The sequence below is a fragment of the Somniosus microcephalus genome, chromosome 17 (assembly GCF_052327205.1).
Source record: "Somniosus microcephalus isolate GS21.2 chromosome 17, FLI_Smic_1.0, whole genome shotgun sequence".
In the NCBI taxonomy this organism is placed as follows: domain Eukaryota; kingdom Metazoa; phylum Chordata; class Chondrichthyes; order Squaliformes; family Somniosidae; genus Somniosus; species Somniosus microcephalus.
The window spans coordinates 36,241,055-36,265,403 of NC_141003.1; the positions used below are offsets into that span (position 1 = coordinate 36,241,055).

Consider the following 24,349-nt stretch of genomic DNA (forward strand, 5'->3'; position numbering starts at 1 on the left):
GAGCTTCCCAAATGTCACTCACTTGATGGAGAGTTTGTCAGTGACACAGATGGAAGACACAACTAATATTAAGGCTGGACACAGTCTGATTTGGCACCCGTAGTGTTGGTTTTAAAACGCTTTTGCATACTCTTTTAATTTGTGCAGTAACTGCTGATTCATGTTTAAACTCTCTCAATGCTGTCCCAGTTCAAGTTGGATGTAATAGTTGTGAATGCTTTTGTTTTTCTTCAGCAGAAACAACTACAACAGCAGGGCCAACCACCACAACTGGGTCTACTGCCAGTTCCACAACAGGTGAGTGATGTCTTCTTTCAATAAACATTAGCAAACCTTTTAACACAACTGCGCTCTTTCAGATTTACCTCCTTGACAGTGAAAACCCACTACTTTGTTCTTCATGCTAATTGGCCCATTCTGATTAAGGGTTGCAATGTGTATCTACATTTCATTTTTAGCATATTTTTTCCCAACACAAATCACATCATTTCACGGTGAAACGCGACTGGAGAAGTTTCAGTAACTGAGTTGGAGTCTTATGTTTTTAATGTCTTTAATATTTTTCAGTAGGAACTACGGCAACAGGGACACCAACTACAACTGGCTTGCCCACTGGCTCCACAACTGGTGAGTGATGGCTTCTTTCAATATATAATATCAAGGCCTTAGATACAAGGGTTCTTTTTCAACTTCAGCTCTTTGTCAGTGAAAGTTCATTACTTTGCTCTTCTAGCAAATTAGTCCATTCCTGCAGTAGGACAATAGTTAATGGCTTCAATATTGAATAAAGCTCGTTATGACTTATTTCAATAGGAACGTTAAATCACACATCTTCCTTAAATGAGGACCTTTAAAATCAGCCAGTCCTGTATTCATGAACAGAACATCATTGAATCATAGAATGATAGAATGGTCACAGCATAGAAGGAGACTATTTGGCACATCGAGCCCGTGCCGGATCTCTACAACAGAACTTCATCTAGTTCCACTCCCCTGCCCTTTCCCCGTAGCCCTGGCAATGTTTTATCCTTCAGGTACTTATCCGATTCCCCGTTGAAAGCCACAATTGAATCTGCCTCCACCACCCTTTCTGGGAGTGCTTTCCAGATCATAATCACTCGCTGCGTAATAAAGTTGTTCCTCATGTCGCCTTCGGTTCTTCTGCCAGTCACCATAATTCTGTGTTCTCTGGTTCTCAACTCTTCCGCCAATGGGAACAGTTTCTCTCTATCTACTCTGTCGAGATCCCTCATGATGTTGAACACCTCTATAAAATCTCCTCTCAACCTTCTCTTTTCTAAGGAGAACAACCCCAGCTTTTTCAGTGTCTCCTCATATCTGAAGTCTCTCACTCCTCGAACTATATTTGTATATCCTTTCAGCACCATCTCTAATGCCTTCACATCCTTCTTAAGGTGTGGTGCCCAGAATCGGGCACAATAATCCAGTTAAAGCCGTAACATTGTGCAGTAACTGCTGATTCATTTTGAAACTCTCTCAATGCTGTCCAAGTTCAAGTTGGATGTAATAGTTGTGAATGCTTTTGTTTTTCTTCAGCTGAAACAACTACAACAGCAGGGACACCCACCACAACTGGGTTTACTGCCAGTTCCACAATTGGTGAGTGCTGTATTCTTTCAATAAACATTAGAAAGCCTTTTAACATAAATGTGCACTTTCAGATTTACCTCCTTGACACTGAAAACCCACTACTTTGTTCTTCAAGATAATTGGTCCATTCTTTTTAAGGGATGCAATGTGTATGTACCTTTCATTTTTTAGCATATTTTTACCCAACACAAATCACATCATCTCGCGGTGACACTCGACTGGAGTAGTTTCGGAACTGACTTGGAGTCTTGTGGTTTACAAAGTCTTTAATATTTTTCAGAAGGAACAACTACAACAGAGACACCAACTACAATTGGCTCGACCACCTCCTCTACAACTGGTGAGTGATGGCTTTTATCAATATATAATATCAAGGTCTTAGCTACAAGTGTTCTTTTTCAACTCCAGCTCCTTGTCAGTGAAAGTCCATTCCTTTGCTCTTCTAGTAACTTAGTCCATTCCTGCTGTAGGACAATAGTTAATGGCTTCAATATTGAATAAAGCTCGTTACGACCTGTTTCAATAGGCACATTTGAACACCCATCTTCCTTAAATGTAGGCCTTTATAATCAGCCTGTCCTGTCTTAGTGACCGGAACATGTCCCAAAAAGATAATGAGATCATGCAACTGAAATTATCATGCAGAATGTAGCAGCACAATAGAGTTTGTCGTGGGCAGTTAGTAATACGGTGATGAGCTTCATAGAGTTCTGCATGAAGTATCTTGATATACAGGGAATCGCTCCAGATGGGACTGTAGTGTTCAGCTGTTGGCTAATTGAGAGTAAGAGCTGTGGGGCTCTTCAATGATGTTGTATCTCCATCACAAACTGTGATACTCGTTTTGTGAAGGATAGTATTATTTTCCTGCCGAAGTCTCATTTATGTTTTCAATGTACCCTCTGTATTCTAAATATCAATGTAGTCTTAGACCAAGATATGCTGAATGGATTAAGTGTCCCAAAGTCGAGCTTCCCAAATGTCACTCACTTGATGGAGAGTTTGTCAGTGACACAGATGGAAGACACAACTAATATTAAGGCTGGACACAGTCTGATTTGGCACCCGTAGTGTTGGTTTTAAAACGCTTTTGCATACTCTTTTAATTTGTGCAGTAACTGCTGATTCATGTTTAAACTCTCTCAATGCTGTCCCAGTTCAAGTTGGATGTAATAGTTGTGAATGCTTTTGTTTTTCTTCAGCAGAAACAACTACAACAGCAGGGCCAACCACCACAACTGGGTCTACTGCCAGTTCCACAACAGGTGAGTGATGTCTTCTTTCAATAAACATTAGCAAACCTTTTAACACAACTGCGCTCTTTCAGATTTACCTCCTTGACAGTGAAAACCCACTACTTTGTTCTTCATGCTAATTGGCCCATTCTGATTAAGGGTTGCAATGTGTATCTACATTTCATTTTTAGCATATTTTTTCCCAACACAAATCACATCATTTCACGGTGAAACGCGACTGGAGAAGTTTCAGTAACTGAGTTGGAGTCTTATGTTTTTAATGTCTTTAATATTTTTCAGTAGGAACTACGGCAACAGGGACACCAACTACAACTGGCTTGCCCACTGGCTCCACAACTGGTGAGTGATGGCTTCTTTCAATATATAATATCAAGGCCTTAGATACAAGGGTTCTTTTTCAACTTCAGCTCTTTGTCAGTGAAAGTTCATTACTTTGCTCTTCTAGCAAATTAGTCCATTCCTGCAGTAGGACAATAGTTAATGGCTTCAATATTGAATAAAGCTCGTTATGACTTATTTCAATAGGAACGTTAAATCACACATCTTCCTTAAATGAGGACCTTTAAAATCAGCCAGTCCTGTATTCATGAACAGAACATCATTGAATCATAGAATGATAGAATGGTCACAGCATAGAAGGAGACTATTTGGCACATCGAGCCCGTGCCGGATCTCTACAACAGAACTTCATCTAGTTCCACTCCCCTGCCCTTTCCCCGTAGCCCTGGCAATGTTTTATCCTTCAGGTACTTATCCGATTCCCCGTTGAAAGCCACAATTGAATCTGCCTCCACCACCCTTTCTGGGAGTGCTTTCCAGATCATAATCACTCGCTGCGTAATAAAGTTGTTCCTCATGTCGCCTTCGGTTCTTCTGCCAGTCACCATAATTCTGTGTTCTCTGGTTCTCAACTCTTCCGCCAATGGGAACAGTTTCTCTCTATCTACTCTGTCGAGATCCCTCATGATGTTGAACACCTCTATAAAATCTCCTCTCAACCTTCTCTTTTCTAAGGAGAACAACCCCAGCTTTTTCAGTGTCTCCTCATATCTGAAGTCTCTCACTCCTCGAACTATATTTGTATATCCTTTCAGCACCATCTCTAATGCCTTCACATCCTTCTTAAGGTGTGGTGCCCAGAATCGGGCACAATAATCCAGTTAAAGCCGTAACATTGTGCAGTAACTGCTGATTCATTTTGAAACTCTCTCAATGCTGTCCAAGTTCAAGTTGGATGTAATAGTTGTGAATGCTTTTGTTTTTCTTCAGCTGAAACAACTACAACAGCAGGGACACCCACCACAACTGGGTTTACTGCCAGTTCCACAATTGGTGAGTGCTGTATTCTTTCAATAAACATTAGAAAGCCTTTTAACATAAATGTGCACTTTCAGATTTACCTCCTTGACACTGAAAACCCACTACTTTGTTCTTCAAGATAATTGGTCCATTCTTTTTAAGGGATGCAATGTGTATGTACCTTTCATTTTTTAGCATATTTTTACCCAACACAAATCACATCATCTCGCGGTGACACTCGACTGGAGTAGTTTCGGAACTGACTTGGAGTCTTGTGGTTTACAAAGTCTTTAATATTTTTCAGAAGGAACAACTACAACAGAGACACCAACTACAATTGGCTCGACCACCTCCTCTACAACTGGTGAGTGATGGCTTTTATCAATATATAATATCAAGGTCTTAGCTACAAGTGTTCTTTTTCAACTCCAGCTCCTTGTCAGTGAAAGTCCATTCCTTTGCTCTTCTAGTAACTTAGTCCATTCCTGCTGTAGGACAATAGTTAATGGCTTCAATATTGAATAAAGCTCGTTACGACCTGTTTCAATAGGCACATTTGAACACCCATCTTCCTTAAATGTAGGCCTTTATAATCAGCCTGTCCTGTCTTAGTGACCGGAACATGTCCCAAAAAGATAATGAGATCATGCAACTGAAATTATCATGCAGAATGTAGCAGCACAATAGAGTTTGTCGTGGGCAGTTAGTAATACGGTGATGAGCTTCATAGAGTTCTGCATGAAGTATCTTGATATACAGGGAATCGCTCCAGATGGGACTGTAGTGTTCAGCTGTTGGCTAATTGAGAGTAAGAGCTGTGGGGCTCTTCAATGATGTTGTATCTCCATCACAAACTGTGATACTCGTTTTGTGAAGGATAGTATTATTTTCCTGCCGAAGTCTCATTTATGTTTTCAATGTACCCTCTGTATTCTAAATATCAATGTAGTCTTAGACCAAGATATGCTGAATGGATTAAGTGTCCCAAAGTCGAGCTTCCCAAATGTCACTCACTTGATGGAGAGTTTGTCAGTGACACAGATGGAAGACACAACTAATATTAAGGCTGGACACAGTCTGATTTGGCACCCGTAGTGTTGGTTTTAAAACGCTTTTGCATACTCTTTTAATTTGTGCAGTAACTGCTGATTCATGTTTAAACTCTCTCAATGCTGTCCCAGTTCAAGTTGGATGTAATAGTTGTGAATGCTTTTGTTTTTCTTCAGCAGAAACAACTACAACAGCAGGGCCAACCACCACAACTGGGTCTACTGCCAGTTCCACAACAGGTGAGTGATGTCTTCTTTCAATAAACATTAGCAAACCTTTTAACACAACTGCGCTCTTTCAGATTTACCTCCTTGACAGTGAAAACCCACTACTTTGTTCTTCATGCTAATTGGCCCATTCTGATTAAGGGTTGCAATGTGTATCTACATTTCATTTTTAGCATATTTTTTCCCAACACAAATCACATCATTTCACGGTGAAACGCGACTGGAGAAGTTTCAGTAACTGAGTTGGAGTCTTATGTTTTTAATGTCTTTAATATTTTTCAGTAGGAACTACGGCAACAGGGACACCAACTACAACTGGCTTGCCCACTGGCTCCACAACTGGTGAGTGATGGCTTCTTTCAATATATAATATCAAGGCCTTAGATACAAGGGTTCTTTTTCAACTTCAGCTCTTTGTCAGTGAAAGTTCATTACTTTGCTCTTCTAGCAAATTAGTCCATTCCTGCAGTAGGACAATAGTTAATGGCTTCAATATTGAATAAAGCTCGTTATGACTTATTTCAATAGGAACGTTAAATCACACATCTTCCTTAAATGAGGACCTTTAAAATCAGCCAGTCCTGTATTCATGAACAGAACATCATTGAATCATAGAATGATAGAATGGTCACAGCATAGAAGGAGACTATTTGGCACATCGAGCCCGTGCCGGATCTCTACAACAGAACTTCATCTAGTTCCACTCCCCTGCCCTTTCCCCGTAGCCCTGGCAATGTTTTATCCTTCAGGTACTTATCCGATTCCCCGTTGAAAGCCACAATTGAATCTGCCTCCACCACCCTTTCTGGGAGTGCTTTCCAGATCATAATCACTCGCTGCGTAATAAAGTTGTTCCTCATGTCGCCTTCGGTTCTTCTGCCAGTCACCATAATTCTGTGTTCTCTGGTTCTCAACTCTTCCGCCAATGGGAACAGTTTCTCTCTATCTACTCTGTCGAGATCCCTCATGATGTTGAACACCTCTATAAAATCTCCTCTCAACCTTCTCTTTTCTAAGGAGAACAACCCCAGCTTTTTCAGTGTCTCCTCATATCTGAAGTCTCTCACTCCTCGAACTATATTTGTATATCCTTTCAGCACCATCTCTAATGCCTTCACATCCTTCTTAAGGTGTGGTGCCCAGAATCGGGCACAATAATCCAGTTAAAGCCGTAACATTGTGCAGTAACTGCTGATTCATTTTGAAACTCTCTCAATGCTGTCCAAGTTCAAGTTGGATGTAATAGTTGTGAATGCTTTTGTTTTTCTTCAGCTGAAACAACTACAACAGCAGGGACACCCACCACAACTGGGTTTACTGCCAGTTCCACAATTGGTGAGTGCTGTATTCTTTCAATAAACATTAGAAAGCCTTTTAACATAAATGTGCACTTTCAGATTTACCTCCTTGACACTGAAAACCCACTACTTTGTTCTTCAAGATAATTGGTCCATTCTTTTTAAGGGATGCAATGTGTATGTACCTTTCATTTTTTAGCATATTTTTACCCAACACAAATCACATCATCTCGCGGTGACACTCGACTGGAGTAGTTTCGGAACTGACTTGGAGTCTTGTGGTTTACAAAGTCTTTAATATTTTTCAGAAGGAACAACTACAACAGAGACACCAACTACAATTGGCTCGACCACCTCCTCTACAACTGGTGAGTGATGGCTTTTATCAATATATAATATCAAGGTCTTAGCTACAAGTGTTCTTTTTCAACTCCAGCTCCTTGTCAGTGAAAGTCCATTCCTTTGCTCTTCTAGTAACTTAGTCCATTCCTGCTGTAGGACAATAGTTAATGGCTTCAATATTGAATAAAGCTCGTTACGACCTGTTTCAATAGGCACATTTGAACACCCATCTTCCTTAAATGTAGGCCTTTATAATCAGCCTGTCCTGTCTTAGTGACCGGAACATGTCCCAAAAAGATAATGAGATCATGCAACTGAAATTATCATGCAGAATGTAGCAGCACAATAGAGTTTGTCGTGGGCAGTTAGTAATACGGTGATGAGCTTCATAGAGTTCTGCATGAAGTATCTTGATATACAGGGAATCGCTCCAGATGGGACTGTAGTGTTCAGCTGTTGGCTAATTGAGAGTAAGAGCTGTGGGGCTCTTCAATGATGTTGTATCTCCATCACAAACTGTGATACTCGTTTTGTGAAGGATAGTATTATTTTCCTGCCGAAGTCTCATTTATGTTTTCAATGTACCCTCTGTATTCTAAATATCAATGTAGTCTTAGACCAAGATATGCTGAATGGATTAAGTGTCCCAAAGTCGAGCTTCCCAAATGTCACTCACTTGATGGAGAGTTTGTCAGTGACACAGATGGAAGACACAACTAATATTAAGGCTGGACACAGTCTGATTTGGCACCCGTAGTGTTGGTTTTAAAACGCTTTTGCATACTCTTTTAATTTGTGCAGTAACTGCTGATTCATGTTTAAACTCTCTCAATGCTATCCCAGTTCAAGTTGGATGTAATAGTTGTGAATGCTTTTGTTTTTCTTCAGCAGAAACAACTACAACAGCAGGGCCAACCACCACAACTGGGTCTACTGCCAGTTCCACAACAGGTGAGTGATGTCTTCTTTCAATAAACATTAGCAAACCTTTTAACACAACTGCGCTCTTTCAGATTTACCTCCTTGACAGTGAAAACCCACTACTTTGTTCTTCATGCTAATTGGCCCATTCTGATTAAGGGTTGCAATGTGTATCTACATTTCATTTTTAGCATATTTTTTCCCAACACAAATCACATCATTTCACGGTGAAACGCGACTGGAGAAGTTTCAGTAACTGAGTTGGAGTCTTATGTTTTTAATGTCTTTAATATTTTTCAGTAGGAACTACGGCAACAGGGACACCAACTACAACTGGCTTGCCCACTGGCTCCACAACTGGTGAGTGATGGCTTCTTTCAATATATAATATCAAGGCCTTAGATACAAGGGTTCTTTTTCAACTTCAGCTCTTTGTCAGTGAAAGTTCATTACTTTGCTCTTCTAGCAAATTAGTCCATTCCTGCAGTAGGACAATAGTTAATGGCTTCAATATTGAATAAAGCTCGTTATGACTTATTTCAATAGGAACGTTAAATCACACATCTTCCTTAAATGAGGACCTTTAAAATCAGCCAGTCCTGTATTCATGAACAGAACATAATTGAATCATAGAATGATAGAATGGTCACAGCATAGAAGGAGACTATTTGGCACATCGAGCCCGTGCCGGATCTCTACAACAGAACTTCATCTAGTTCCACTCCCCTGCCCTTTCCCCGTAGCCCTGGCAATGTTTTATCCTTCAGGTACTTATCCGATTCCCTGTTGAAAGCCACAATTGAATCTGCCTCCACCACCCTTTCTGGGAGTGCATTCCAGATCATAATCACTCGCTGCGTAATAAAGTTTTTCCTCATGTCGCCTTTGGTTCTTCTGCCAATCACCATAATTCTGTGTTCTCTGGTTCTCAACTCTTCCGCCAATGGGAACAGTTTCTCTCTATCTACTCTGTCGAGATCGCTCATGATTTTGAACACCTCTATAAAATCTCCTCTCAACCTTCTCTGCTCTAAGGAGAACAACCCCAGCTTTTTCAGTGTCTCCTCATAACTGAAGTCTCTCACTCCTCAAACTATTCTTGTATATCTTTTCTGCACCATCTCTAAGGCCTTCACATCTTTCCTAATGTGCGGTGCCCAGAATTGGGCACAATACTCCAGTTAAAGCCGTAACATTGTGCAGTAACTGCTGATTCATGTTGAAACTTTCTCAATGTTGTCCCAGTTCAAGTTGGATGTAATAGTTGTGAATGATTTTGCTTTTCTTCAGCAAAAACAACTACAACAGCAGGGACACCCACCACAACTGGGCCTACTGCCAGTTCCACAACAGGTGAGTGCTGTATTCTTTCAATAAATATTAGCAAGCCTTTTAACACAACTGTGCTCTTTCAGATTTACCTCCTTGACAGTGAAAACCCACTACTTTGTTCTTCAAGATAATTGGCCCATTCTGATTTAAGGGTTGCAATGTGTATCAACATTTCAGTTTTAGCATATTTTTTCCCAACACAAATCACATCATCTCGCAGTGAAACGCGACTGGAGTAGTTTTAGTAACTGTGTTGGTGTCTTGTGTTTTTGAATGTCTTTAATATTTTTCAGAAGGAGCAACGACAACAGAGACACCAACTACAACTGGCTCTACCACTGGCTCCACAACTGGTGAGTGATGGTTTCTTTAAATATATAATATCAAGGCCTTGGATACAAGTGTTCTTTTTCAACTTCAGCTCCTTGTCAGTGAAATTCCAATCCTTTGCTCTTCTAGCAACTTAGTCCATTCTTGCAGTAGGACAATAGTTAATGGCTTAAATATTGAATAAAGCTCATTACGACTTATTTCAATAGGAATGTTAAATCACAGATCTTCCTTAAATGAGGACCTTTAAAATCAGCCAGTCCTGTATTCGTGAACAGAATATCATACAATCATAGAATCATAGAATGGTCACAGCACAGAAGAAGACCATTCGGCCCATCGAGCCCGTGCCGGATCTCTACAACAGAACTTCATCTAGTTCCACTCCCCTGCCCTTTCCCCGTAGCCCTGGCAATGTTTTATCCTTCAGGTACTTATCCGATTCCCCGTTGAAAGCCACAATTGAATCTGCCTCCACCACCCTTTCTGGGAGTGCTTTCCAGATCATAATCACTCGCTGCGTAATAAAGTTGTTCCTCATGTCGCCTTCGGTTCTTCTGCCAGTCACCATAATTCTGTGTTCTCTGGTTCTCAACTCTTCCGCCAATGGGAACAGTTTCTCTCTATCTACTCTGTCGAGATCCCTCATGATGTTGAACACCTCTATAAAATCTCCTCTCAACCTTCTCTTTTCTAAGGAGAACAACCCCAGCTTTTTCAGTGTCTCCTCATATCTGAAGTCTCTCACTCCTCGAACTATATTTGTATATCCTTTCAGCACCATCTCTAATGCCTTCACATCCTTCTTAAGGTGTGGTGCCCAGAATCGGGCACAATAATCCAGTTAAAGCCGTAACATTGTGCAGTAACTGCTGATTCATTTTGAAACTCTCTCAATGCTGTCCAAGTTCAAGTTGGATGTAATAGTTGTGAATGCTTTTGTTTTTCTTCAGCTGAAACAACTACAACAGCAGGGACACCCACCACAACTGGGTTTACTGCCAGTTCCACAATTGGTGAGTGCTGTATTCTTTCAATAAACATTAGAAAGCCTTTTAACATAAATGTGCACTTTCAGATTTACCTCCTTGACACTGAAAACCCACTACTTTGTTCTTCAAGATAATTGGTCCATTCTTTTTAAGGGATGCAATGTGTATGTACCTTTCATTTTTTAGCATATTTTTACCCAACACAAATCACATCATCTCGCGGTGACACTCGACTGGAGTAGTTTCGGAACTGACTTGGAGTCTTGTGGTTTACAAAGTCTTTAATATTTTTCAGAAGGAACAACTACAACAGAGACACCAACTACAATTGGCTCGACCACCTCCTCTACAACTGGTGAGTGATGGCTTTTATCAATATATAATATCAAGGTCTTAGCTACAAGTGTTCTTTTTCAACTCCAGCTCCTTGTCAGTGAAAGTCCATTCCTTTGCTCTTCTAGTAACTTAGTCCATTCCTGCTGTAGGACAATAGTTAATGGCTTCAATATTGAATAAAGCTCGTTACGACCTGTTTCAATAGGCACATTTGAACACCCATCTTCCTTAAATGTAGGCCTTTATAATCAGCCTGTCCTGTCTTAGTGACCGGAACATGTCCCAAAAAGATAATGAGATCATGCAACTGAAATTATCATGCAGAATGTAGCAGCACAATAGAGTTTGTCGTGGGCAGTTAGTAATACGGTGATGAGCTTCATAGAGTTCTGCATGAAGTATCTTGATATACAGGGAATCGCTCCAGATGGGACTGTAGTGTTCAGCTGTTGACTAATTGAGAGTAAGAGCTGTGGGGCTCTTCAATGATGTTGTATCTCCATCACAAACTGTGATACTCGTTTTGTGAAGGATAGTATTATTTTCCTGCCGAAGTCTCATTTATGTTTTCAATGTACCCTCTGTATTCTAAATATCAGTGTAGTCTTAGACCAAGATATGCTGAATGGATTAAGTGTCCCAAAGTCGAGCTTCCCAAATGTCACTCACTTGATGGAGAGTTTGTCAGTGACACAGATGGAAGTCACAACTAATATTAAGGCTGGACACAGTCTGATTTGGCACCGGTAGTGTTGGGTTTAAAACGTTTTGCACTCTCTTTTAATTTGTGCATTAATTGCTGATTCATGTTGAAATTCTCTCAATGCTGTCCCAGTTCAACTTGGACATAATAATTGTGAATGCTTTTGTTTTTCTTCAGCAGAAACAACTACAACAGCAGGAACAACCACCACAACTGGGTCTACTGCCAGTTCCACAACTGGTGAGTGATGTCTTCTTTCAAAAAACATTAGCAAGCCTTTTAACACAACTGAGCTCTTTCAGATTTACCTCCTTCATAATGAAAACCCACACAATTTGGCAGATGGAATATAATGTTGGAAAGTGTGAGGTTATGCACTTTGGCAGAATAAAATCAAAGAGCAAGTTATTATCTAAATGGAGAGAAACTGCAAAGTGCTACAGTACAAAGAGATCTGGGGGTCCTGGTGCATGAAACACAGAAGGTTAGTATGCAGGTACAGCAGGTGATCAGGAAGGCCAATGGAATCTTGGCTTTAATTGCAAGGGGGATGGAGTATAAAAGTAGGGAATTCTTGCTGCAGTTATACAGGGTATTGGTGAGGCCACACCTGGAATACTGCGTACAGTTTTGGTTTCCATATTTAAGAAAAGATATACTTGCTCTCAAGGCAGTTCAGAGAAGGTTCACTCGGTTGATTCTGGAGATGAGGGGGTTGACTTATGAGGAAAGGTTGAGTAGGTTGGGCCTCTACTCATTGGAATTCAGAAGAATGAGAGGCGATCTTAATCGAAACATATAAGATTGTGAGGGGGCTTGATCGGGTGGATGCGGTGAGGATGTTTCCACTGATGGGTGAGACTAGAACTAGGGGGCATAATCTTAGAATAAGGGGCTGCCCTTTCAAAACTGAAATGAGAAACTTCTTCACTCAGAGGGTAGTAAATCTATGGAATTTGCTACCTCAGAGAGCTGTGGAAGCTGCGACATTAAATAAATTTAAAACGGAGATAGACAGTTTCCTAGCTGATAAGGAAATAATGGGTTACGGGGAGAGGGCAGGGAAGTGGATGTGAGTCTAAGTTCGGATCAGCCATGATCCTATTGAATGGCGGAGCAGGCCCGAGGGGCCGTATGGCCTACTCCTGCTCCTACTTCTTATGTTCTTATTACTTTGTACTTCAAGATAATTGGCCCATTCCTTTTCGGGGATGCAATGTGTATCTACATTTTATTTTTAGCATATTTTTACCCAACACAAATCACATCACCTCACGGTGAAACTCAACTGGAGTAGTTTATGAACTGCCTAGGAATTTTGTGGTTTTGAATGTCTTTAATATTTTTCAGAAGGAACAACTACAACAGGGACACCAACTACAACTGGCTCTACCACTGGCTCCACAACTGGTGAGTGATAGCTTCTTTCAATGTATAATATCAAGGCCTTCAATACAAGTGTTCTTTTTCAACTTCAGCTTATTGTCAGTGAAATTCTATTCCTTTGCTCTTCTAGCGACTTAGTCCATTCCTGCTGTAGGACAATAGATAATGGCTTAAATATTGAATAAAGCTTGTTACAACTTATTTCAATAGGCACGTTAAATCACACATCTTCCTTAAATGAGGACCTTTAAAATCAGCCAGTCCTGTCTTAGTGAACAGAACATCATAGAATGATAGAATGATGGAATGGTTACAGCACAGAAGGAGACCATTCGGCCCATCGAGCCCATGCCGGGTCTCTGCAGCAGCACTTCATCTAGTTCCACTCCCCTGCCTTTTCCCTGTAGCCCTGCCAATGTTTTTCCTTCAGGTACTTATCCCATTCCCTGTTGAAAGCCATGATTGAATCTGCCTCCACCATCCTTTCTGGCAGAGCATTCCAGATCATAAGCACTCGCTGCGTAAAAAAGTTTTTCCTCATGTCGCCTTTGGTTCTTCTGCCAATCACCCTAAATCTGTGTTCTCTGGTTCTCGACCCTTCCGCCAATGGAAACAGTTTTTCTCTATCTACGCTGTTGAGATCCCTCGTGATTTTGAACATGTTTAGCAAATCTCGTCTCAACCTTCTCTGCACTAAGAAGAACAACCCCAGCTTCTCCAGTCTCTTCACGTAACTGAAGTCACTCATCCCTGGAACCATTCTTGTAAATCATTGCTGCGCCCTCTCTAAGGCCTTCACATCCTTTTTAAATTGCAGTGACCAGAATTGGGCACAATACTCCAAATGAAGCTGAACCATTGTTTTATGAAGGTTCATCATAACTTCCTTGCTTTTGTACCCTATGTCTGTATTTATGAGGCCCAGGATCCCGTATGCTTTTTTAACCGCTATCTCAACCCGCTCTGCCACCTTCTACGATTTGTGCACATATACCCCCAGGTCTTTCTGTTCATGCACCACCTTTAGAATTGTACCCTTTAGTTTACATTGCCTCTCCTCGTTCTTCCTACTAAAATGTATCACTTCGCACTTATCTGCATTAAATTACATCTGCCAAGTGTCTGCCCATTCCACCATACTGTCTATGTGCTCTTGAAGTCTATCACTATCCTCCTTTCTGTTGACTATACTTCCAAGTTTTGTGTTATCTGCCAATTTTGAAAATGTGCTCTGTGACCTCAAGTCCAAGTCATTAATATATATCAGGAAAAGCAGTGGTCATCGTACCGACCCCTGGGGAACACACCTGTATACCTTCCTCCAGTCCGAAAAATAACCGTTCACCACTACTCTGTTTCCTATCACTTAGCCAATTTTGTATCCATGCTGCCACTCTCCTTTTATTCCATGGGCTTCCTCTTTGCTGGCAAGCCTATTATGTGGCAATTTATCAAACGCCTTTTGGAACATGACCCAAAAGGATAATGAGATCATGCAACTGAAATTATCATGTTGAAAGTAGCAGCACAATAGAGTTTGTCGTGGGCAGTCAGGAATACGGTGATGAGCTTCCTTCAGTTCTGCATGAAGTATCTTGATATACAGGGAATCGCTCCATATAGGCTGCAGTATTCAGCTGTTGAATCACTGAGAGTAAGAGCTGTGGGACTCCACAATGTTGTTGCATCTTCATCTCAAACTGATACTCATTTTGTGAATGATAGTATTATTTTCCTGCCAAAGTCAGCTTTATGTTTTCAATGTACCCTCTGTAAACTAAATGTCAGTGCAGTCTTCGACCAAGATATGCTGAATGGATTAAGTGTCCCAAATACGAGTTTACCAAATAACACCCACTTGTTGGAGAGCTTTCAGTTACACAGATGGTATACACAAATAATATTAAGGTTGGACACAGTCTGATTTGGCACCGGTAGTGTTGGATTTAAAACGTTTTGACACTCTCTTTTATTTTGTGCATTAATTGCTGATTCATGTCGAATCTCTCTCAATGCTGTCTCAGTTTGAGTTAGATGTAATAGTTGTGAATACTTTTATTTTTCTTCCGAAGAAACAACTGCAACAGCAAGGCCAACCACCACAACTGGGTCTACTGCCAGTTCCACAACAGGTGAGTGATGTCTTCTTTCAATAAACATTAGCAAGCCTTTTAACACAACTGTGCTCTTTCAGATTTACCTCCTTGACAGTGAAAACCCATTACTTTTTCTTCAAGATAATTGGCCCACTCTGATTAAGGGATGCAATGTGTATCTGCATTTCATTTTTAGCATATCTTTACCCAACACAAATCACATCACCTTAAGGTGAATCTCGACTGGAGTAGTTTTAGTAACTGAGTTGGAGTCCTGTGTTTTTGAATGTCTTTAATATTTTTTCAGAAGGAACAACGACAACAGAAACACCAACTACAACTGGCTCTATCACTGGCTCCACAACTGGTGAGTGATGGCTTCTTTCAATGTATAATATCAAGGCTTTAGATACAAGTGTTCTTTTCCAAATTCAGCTCCTTGTCAGTGAAATTCCATTCCTTTGCTCTTCTAGCGACATAGTCCATTCCTGCTGTAGGACAATAGTTGATGGCTTAAATATTGAATAAAGCTTGTTACGACTTATTTCAATCGGCACATTAAATCACGCATCTTCCTTAAATGAGGACCTTTAAAATCAGCCAGTCCTGTCTTAGTGAACGGAACATCATAGAGTGATAGAATGATTAAATGGTTACAGGAAAGAAACATAGGCCTAGAAATTCAGTAAGGCGCTGCAAGCTTTGCGCCCAGTTACCGCCTAAAGAGGGCTTCTGCGCCAGTATAGGAGGTTGCGCTGATATTGAGATCGGCGGTAATGGCGGCGGTAGCCGGTAGCGCTGCGCCGGCACCGATGACGTCATCGGTGTGCGCAGTGCCCCGTTTCCGCCCCGAGGCCGGCCCGACGCCCATATTCAGTTGCCGCCGCCTCCTCCGTGGCGGCCGCTACTAACATCTGGAGACCAGGGCCTTACTGCAGCCTTAGTGGGGCGCATAAAGGTGGAGGTGCGGCCGGCCGCTTTTTCGGCGGCCGCCTGCCCGCACCTCCTTCCCCGGCCTCCTCCACCACCCCCCCGCGGCATTGCCGGCTGCTTTCCGCGAGCCCGGCACTTCTCCGTGGTGCCGGGCTCATTTGCCGGCACAATCCAGCGGCGATCTCCCCGTTGCAGGCACCTCCACCTTAAGAGAAGGAGGAGGCCTGCAGTACCGCAGCCTGCCGCACCGCATCGGGTGGCGCAGCGGCACTTAGAGCGCTGAAATTCAGTTTCAGCGCCCCAAGCGGGGGCGGGCACACCCTGGAATAGCGCCCGGTTCTGACTTGGGGCGCAAAAAGTGAATATTTGACGGTCGCACATGGCTCCGCGCCCAGCGCTAACTTTTGGCCGTTAGCCAGCTGGCGGGGCCATAGTGAATTTCTAGGCCATAGAAACTTAGAAGATAGGAGCAGGAGTAGTCCATTCGGCCCATTGAGCCTGTTCTGCCATTTAATGAGATCATGGCTGATTGTCCAAATTCAGTACCCTGTCCCTGCTTTCGCCCCATATCCCTTGATCCCTTTAGCCTTAAGAAATATATCTAACTCCTTCTTGAATATAGTTAATAAGTTGGCCTCAACTGCCTTCTGTGGTAGAGAATGCCACAGGTTCACCACTCTCTGGGTGAAGAAATTGCTCCTCATCTCAGTCCAAAATGGATTACCCTTATCAATAGACTGTGACCCCTGGTTCTGGACTACCCTGCCATCAGGAACATCATTCCTGCATCTAGTCTGTCTAGTCCTGTTAGAATTTTATAAGTTTCAGTGAGATCCCCTCTCATTCTTCTAAAGGACACAGGTGTATGGTGATTGGTAGAAGACGGCCATTCGGCCCGTCGAGCCCATCCCGTGTCTCTGCAGCAGCACTTCATCTAGTTCCACTCCCCTGCCCTTTCCCCGTAGCTCTGCAAATGTTTTTCCTTCAGGTACTTATCCCATTCCTTATTGAAAGCCATGATTGAATCTGCCTCCACCAACCTTTCTGGGAGTGCATTCCAGATCATAATCACTCACTGCGTAAAAAAGTTTTTCCTCTTGTTGCCTTTGGTTCTTCTGCCAATCACTCTAAATCTGTGTCATCTGCTTCTCGATCCTTCCGCCAATGCGAACAGTTTCTCTTTATCTACTCTGTCGAGATCCCTCATGATTTTGAACACGTTTATCAAATCTCCTCTCAACCTTCTCTGCACTAAGCAGAACAACACAAGCTTCTCCAGTCTCTTCACATAACTGAAGTCCCTCATCCCTGGAACCATTCTTGTAAATCATTGCTGCACCCTCTCTCGGCCTTCACATCCTTCTTAAATTGCGGTGCCCAGAATTGGGCACAATACTCCAGTTGAAGCCGAAACATTGTTTTATAAATGTTCATCATAACTTCCTTGCTTTTGAACCCTATGCCTGTATTTATGAAGCCCAGGATCCCGTATGCTTTTTTAACTGCTTTCTCAAGCTGCTCTGCCACTTCATTGATTTGTGCACATATTCCTTCAGGTCTCTCTGTTCATGCACCACCTTTAGAATTTAGAATTTAGTACCCTTCAGTTTACATTTCCTCTCCTCGTTCTTCCTACCAATATGTATCTCTTCGCACTTATCTGCGTTATATTTCATCTGCCAGGTGTCCGCCCATTCCACCAGCCTGTCTATGTGCTCTTGAAGTCTATCAGTATCCTCCTTACTGTTGACTATACTTCCAAGTTTTGTGTTAACTGCAAATTTTGAAATTGTGCCCTGTACACCCAAGTCCAAGTCATTAATATATATCTGGAAAAGCAGTGGTCCTCGTACTGAACCCTGGGGAACACCGCTGTATACCTTCCTCCAGTCCGAAAAGCAACCGTTCACCTTAACTGTCTGTTTCCTGTCACTTAGCCAGTTTCGTATCCAAGCTGCCACTGTCCCTTTTATTCCACAAGCTTCATCTTTGCCGGCAAGCCTATTGTGTGGCACTTTATCAAACGCCTTTTGGAACATGACCCAAAAGGATAATGAGATCATGCAACTGAAATTATCATGCTGAAAGTAATAGCAGAGGGATGAGGTCCTGCAGGCAGAGTTTAGGGAGCTAGGAAAGAGATTAAAAAGCAAGACCACAAAGGCAGTAATCTCCGGATTACTACCAGTGCCACGTGCTAGTGAGTTCAGGAATAGGAAGATAGAGCAGATGAATGACTAGCTGGCGAGATGGTGTAGGATGGAAGGCTTTAGATTCCTGAGGAATTGGTACCATTTCTGGGGGAGGTGGGAGCTCTACAAGCCAGATGGCTTGCACATCAACGGGAATGGGACCAATGTCCTCGTGGGAGGGTTTGCTAGTGCTGTTGTGGAGGGTTTAAACTGGCTTGGCTAGAGGATGGGAACCTAAATATAGAGTCAATAGGGAGGGAAGAAAAACTGGAATTGGAAAACAAAAATGTAGAAATTAAATTGGAAGGACAGAGGAATAAAGGGCTAGATAGTAGTCAACAAGGATGTTTGCCTGTACCAAATGGTATATACTTCAATGCAAGCAGTATAGCGAACAAGGCTGATGACCTGAGGGCACAGGTAGATACTTGGGACTATGATATTATAGTTATTACAGAGACGTGGCTGAAAGAGGAGCAGGTATGGCAGCTCAACATTCCTGGTTACAGGATTTTCAGATGGGATAGAGAGGGAGGTAAAAAAGGAGGGAGGTCACAGTATTGATTAAAGAAACTATTGCAGCTGTGAGGAGGGATGATATGTTGGAGGGATCATCAAACAAGGCCATATGGGTCGAATTGAAAAACAAAAAGGGGCGATCACACTGCTGGGAGTGCACTACAGACCCCCAAACAGTGAGAGGGAGATAGAAGAACAAATATGTAGACAAATTTCTGAGAAGTGCAAAAACTATAGGGCAGTAATAGTAGAGGATTTCAACTACCCCAATATTAACTGGGATAAAATTAGTGTGAAGGGTATAGAAGGTGTGGAATTCCTAAAATTCATCCAGGAGAACCTTTTTAGCCAGTATGTAGCAAGTCGATCAAGGGAGGGGGCGGTTCTGGACTTAGTTTTAGGGAATGAAGCTGGGCAGGTAGAAGGCGCATCGGTGGGAGAGCATTTTGGTGCTCGTGACCATAATTCTGTTAGATTTAAGGTAATTATGGAAAAGGACAAGGATAGACCAGGAATAAAAATTGGAGGCGGGAGACGTCGGTAGGGTTCTTAATGAATACTTTGTGTCTGTTTTCACAAAGGAGAGGGGCGAAGCAGACATTGCTATCAGGGAGGAGGAGTGTGAGATATTAGATGAAATAAACATAGTGAGAGAGGAAATATTAAGGGGTTTAGCAGCTTTAAAAGTGGGTAAATCCCTGGGCCCAGATGAAATGTATCCCAGGCTGTTAAGCAAAGCAAAAGAGGAAAGAGCAGAGGTCCTGACCATCATTTTTCAATCCTCTCTGGCTTCAGGTGTGGTGCTGGAGGACTGGAGGACGGCTAATGTGGTACCCTTGATGTGGTACCCTTGTTTAAAAAGGGAGAGAAGGATAGACTAAGTAATTACAGGCCAGCCAGCCTAACCTTGGTGGTGCAAAAATTATTGGAAAGAATTCTGAAGGACAGGATAAATCTTCATTTAGAAAGACACGGATTAATCAAGGATAGTCAGCATGGATTTGTTAAGGGAAGGTCGTGTCTGACAAACTTGATTGAATTTTTGAGGCGGTAACAAGGAGGGTAGATGAGGGTACTGCATTTGATGTAGTGTATATGGACTTTAGCAAGGCTTTTGATAAGGTTCCACATGGCAGACTGGTCATGAAGTTAAAAGCCCATGGGATCCAGGGCAAAGTGTCAAGTTGGATTCAAAACTGGCTCGGAGACAGGAAGCAGAGGGCAATGGTTGATGGGTGTTTTTGTGACTGGAAGGCTGTTTCCAGTGGGGTTCCGCAGGGCTCAGTACTGGGTCCCTTGCTTTTTGTGGTATGTATCAACGATCTTGACTTGAATATAGGGCGTATGATTAAGAAGTTTGCAGATGATACTAAAATCGGCTGTGTGGTTGAAACTGAAGAAGGAAGCTGTAGACTGCAGGAAGATATCAATAAATTGGTCAGGTGGGCAGAACAGTGGCATATGGAATTGTGAGGTAATGCATTTGGGGAGGGCTAACAAGGAAAGGGAATACACGTTAAATGGTAGGACACTGAGTAGTGCAGAGGAACAAAGGGACCTTGGAGTGCATGTCCACAGATCCCTGAAGGTAGCAGGCCAAGTAGATAAGGTAGTTAAGAAGGCATACGGAATTCTTGCCTTTATTAGCTGTGGCATAGAATACAAGAGCAGGGGGGTTATGCTTCAACTGTATAAAACACTTGTTAGGTCTCAGCTAGAGTACTGTGTGCAGTTTTGGTCACCACATTACATGAAAGATATGATTGCACTAGAGAGGGTACAGAGGAGATTTACAAGGATGTTGCCGGGAGTGCAGAATCTTAGCTATGAGGAAAGATTGGATAGGCTGGGACTCTTTTTCTTGGAACAGAGGAGGCTGAGGGGAGATCTTATTGAGGTGTATAACATTATGAGGGGCATAAATGAAGTGGATAGAAAGGGCCAATTTCCCTTAACAGAGGGGTCTAAAACCAGGGGCCACAGATTTAAATTAATTGGGGGAAGTTTAGAGGGGATTTAAAGGGGAAATTTCTTCACCCAGAGGGTTGTGGGGGTCTGGAACTCACTGTTGATAGGGTGGTAGAGGCAGGAACGCAAACCACATTTAAAAAGTATTTGGATGTGCACTTGGGATGCTGTAACCTGCAGGGCTACGGACCAAGAGCTGGGAAGTGGGATTAGGCTGGATAGCTCTTTGTTGGCCGGCGCAGACACGATGGGCCGAAATGGCTCCCTTCCGTGCTGTAACTTTCTATGATTCTATGAGCATAATAGAGTTTGTTGTGGGCAGTTAGTAATACGGTGATGAGCTTCCTTCAGTTCTGCATCAAGTATGTTGATATACAGGGAATCGCTCCAGGTAGGCTGCAGTGTTCAGCTGTTGACTAATTGAGAGTAAGAGCTGTGGGGCTCTTCAATGTTGTTGTATCTCCATCTCAAACTGTGATACTCGTTTTGTGAAGGATAGTATCATTTTCCTGCCGAAGTCCCTTTATGTTTTGGATGTACCCTCTGTATACTAAATGTCAGTGCAGTCTTAGACCAAGATATGCTGAATGGATTAAGTGTCCCAAAGTTGAACTTCCCAAATGTCACTCACTTGATGGAGAGCTTGTCAGTGACACAGATGGAAGACACAACTAATATTAAGGCTGGACACAGTCTGATTTGGCACTGGTAGTGTTGGTTTTAAAACACTTTTGCATGCTCTCTTTTAATTTGTGCAGTAACTGCTGATTCATGTTGAAACTCACTCAATGCTGTCCCAGTTGAAGTTGGATGTAATAGTTGTGAATGCTTTTGTTTTTCTTCAGCGGAAACAACTACAGCAGCAGGGACAACCATCACAACTGGGTCTACTGCCAGTTCCACAACTGGTGAGTGAAGTCTTCTTTCAAAAATCATTAGCAAGCCTTTTAACACAACTGTGCTCTTTCAGATTTACCTGCTTGACAGTGAAAACCTATTACTTTGTTCTTCAAGATAATTGGCCCATTCTTATTAGGGGATGCAATGTGTATCTACAATTCATTTTTAGCATATTTTTTTCCCAACACAAATCAGATCATCTCATGGTGAATCTCGACTGGAGTAGTTTGGGAACTGAGTTGGAGTCTTGTGCTTTTCAATGTCTTTAATATTTTTCAGAAGCAACAACTACAACAGAGACACCAACTATAATTGGCTCGACCACCTCCTACACAACTGGTGAGTGATGGCTTCTTTCAATATATAATATCAGGGCCTTAGATACAAGTGTGCTTTTTCAACTTCAGCTCCTTATCAGTGAAAATCCATTCCTTTGCTCTTCTAGCAACTTGGTCCATTCCTGCTGTAGGACAATAGTTAATGCCTTAAACATTGAATAAAGCTCGTTACGAGCTGTTTCAATAGGCACATTTGAACACCAATCTTCCTTAAATGTAGGCCTTTAAAATCAGCCTGTCCTGTCTTAGTGAACAGGACATGTCCCAAAAGGATAATGAGATCATGCAACTGAAATTATGATGCTGAATGTAGCAGCACAATAGGGTTTGTCATGGGCAGTCAGTAATACGGTGATGAGCTTCCTTCAGCTCAGCATCAAGTATCTTGATATACAGGGAATCGCTCCAGATGGGACTGCAGTATTCAGCTGTTGAATAACTGAGAGCAAGAGCTGTGGGACTCCACAATGTTGTTGCATCTTCATCTCAAACTGATACTCATTTTGTGAATGATAGTATTATTTCCTGTAAGGTGTTTGGTTTCTTCGTCCTTACAAGGGTTCTTTGACTCTGAGTTTTACAGGAACAAAATGGTAGATGGCACAAAGGTTTAGGTTCAACCCAAAACTGTTAGGCCTAGAAATTGAGTTTGCGCTGCGCCGGGGCTTAACGCCGGAAATTTAGCGCCGGTGCTAAGTCGCGCTGTGCGCACCAAAAATTCAGTAGCGCCGCGCCCAAACGGCTGCCGGCGCTACTGAAGGCTGTTTGCACCTGAAAACTGGCGCTACGCGCCGCATTGCGGTGCTATTCCGGCGCTGTGGCGCCCGATGCGGTGCGGCAGGCTCGGGAAGTGCAGGCCTCCTCCTTCAGTTAAGGAGGAGCTGCCTGCACCCGCCCGCTGGCCGGTTAAATCGCCACAAAAATGGGCCCGGCACCTCGGAAGTGCCGGGCTCGCAGCCGAGAAGCATCTGTTCCGCGGGGGGGCGGGTGGGGGAGTCCGGGGAGGGAGGTGCGGGCAGGCGGCCGGCGGGAAAGCGGCCGGCCGCCGCTCCACCTTTATGCGCCGGCGCAAAGTCGTGCAAGACTCTGTTGCCAGAGCCTTAGTTGCGGCTGCCACGGGCGAGGCGGCCGCAACTGAATTTCGGCGCTGGGGCCCGTCACCACGGCAACCGGGACGCTGCGCACACCGATGACGTCATCGGTGCCGGCGCAGCGCTACCGGTGTAACGCCGATGTTGGGCCCTAGTCAATTTCAAAACCGGCTGTAAGTCCAGCGCAATGCCCCCTAGCGCCGCAAAATGGGCGCTAAGCCCACTCAATTTCTAGGCCTTAGTTTATTAAAACCAACAAAACACAGACAAAAACCTGTTGAGATTTGGCTGAAAATGACTATCACCCATACGGCCGGTCGTTACCATTGTGGATTGTAGGCGTGGTTCGGAGATGACCTGTCCCCGTCCTCCTTTATCTGACTGCAGCTGCCTACACAGCGCAAACCCCTTGTGGAGTCAAATGATACTTACAATCAACCGTCCGGCTAGTTGTGGCCGACGTCGATTGCAGGCTGGGAGCTGGGGATGACCGTCTTCCCTTCCTTCTTACACCTGGCAGTTGCTGTAGTCAGAGCTAGCTTCCGAGGGAGAGAGCTTTCCAGAGAGAGCTTCGCAGAGAGAGAGATTCTGAGCGAAAGATAGCTGTGGGTGTGGTCCTTCTTATAGTTCTTTTAGTCACCTGGCCCCATGCTGGCCCTCCCCCAACCAGTTTTGGTTTTCAGTTTGCTGAACTCTCTGACATTCACACCTCGTCAACCTGTAATTCAATCACAGGAGGTGTACAGAGTTGTGAGATTGAAGATATTATCTCCTCTCCCACTTTCTGTAACGCATATTCAATATGATTTCTATTACTGTTGATGGGCGGTTGGCTGATTGTCTGCTCGGGACTTGTGTATCTTCCATTCATGTCAGGAAGTCAATTGTGACCCCCATTGTTTCAGTTAAACTGAGAGCATTGTCCAGCTGTTAATTTTTCCCATCGAAACCAATCATGATTCAAGGCCTCACAGATCAATGTCAATGCCCTTCTCAGAGTTAATCATGAGTCAAAGCTTTCATTGTCCAATATCAATGTGTTCTCCAAGAACTGCAGACTTTGATAACTAGCCCCTTTTCTGTACCTCGAAGTTTAACCGTTTCATGCCATTACCACTGGGCCAAACTGTTCCATGAAACTTACATTCTGAGCCGAAGTTAGCTTTATGTTTTCAATGTACCCTCTGTATGCTAAATGTCAGTGCAGTCTTCGATCAAGATAGGCTGAA

At 42.9% G+C, this 24,349-nt stretch overlaps 1 protein-coding gene across 1 annotated transcript in view; it reads left to right on the forward strand.

The window, feature by feature from the left end:
* Positions 1-24,349, forward strand: part of LOC147105636 (uncharacterized) — a 308,669-nt gene that overhangs the window by 89,223 nt on the left and 195,097 nt on the right. The window contains exons 60-78 of the mRNA XM_086010932.1: positions 235-297; positions 568-627; positions 1,558-1,620; positions 1,892-1,951; positions 2,817-2,876; positions 3,147-3,206; positions 4,137-4,199; positions 4,471-4,530; positions 5,393-5,455; positions 5,726-5,785; positions 6,716-6,778; positions 7,972-8,034; positions 9,630-9,689; positions 10,620-10,682; positions 10,954-11,013; positions 11,878-11,937; positions 13,048-13,107; positions 15,156-15,215; positions 15,487-15,546. Coding sequence (XP_085867058.1) covers positions 235-297; positions 568-627; positions 1,558-1,620; positions 1,892-1,951; positions 2,817-2,876; positions 3,147-3,206; positions 4,137-4,199; positions 4,471-4,530; positions 5,393-5,455; positions 5,726-5,785; positions 6,716-6,778; positions 7,972-8,034; positions 9,630-9,689; positions 10,620-10,682; positions 10,954-11,013; positions 11,878-11,937; positions 13,048-13,107; positions 15,156-15,215; positions 15,487-15,546 — 1,161 coding nt within the window. The remainder of the gene's footprint in view (positions 1-234; positions 298-567; positions 628-1,557; positions 1,621-1,891; positions 1,952-2,816; positions 2,877-3,146; positions 3,207-4,136; positions 4,200-4,470; positions 4,531-5,392; positions 5,456-5,725; positions 5,786-6,715; positions 6,779-7,971; positions 8,035-9,629; positions 9,690-10,619; positions 10,683-10,953; positions 11,014-11,877; positions 11,938-13,047; positions 13,108-15,155; positions 15,216-15,486; positions 15,547-24,349) is intronic.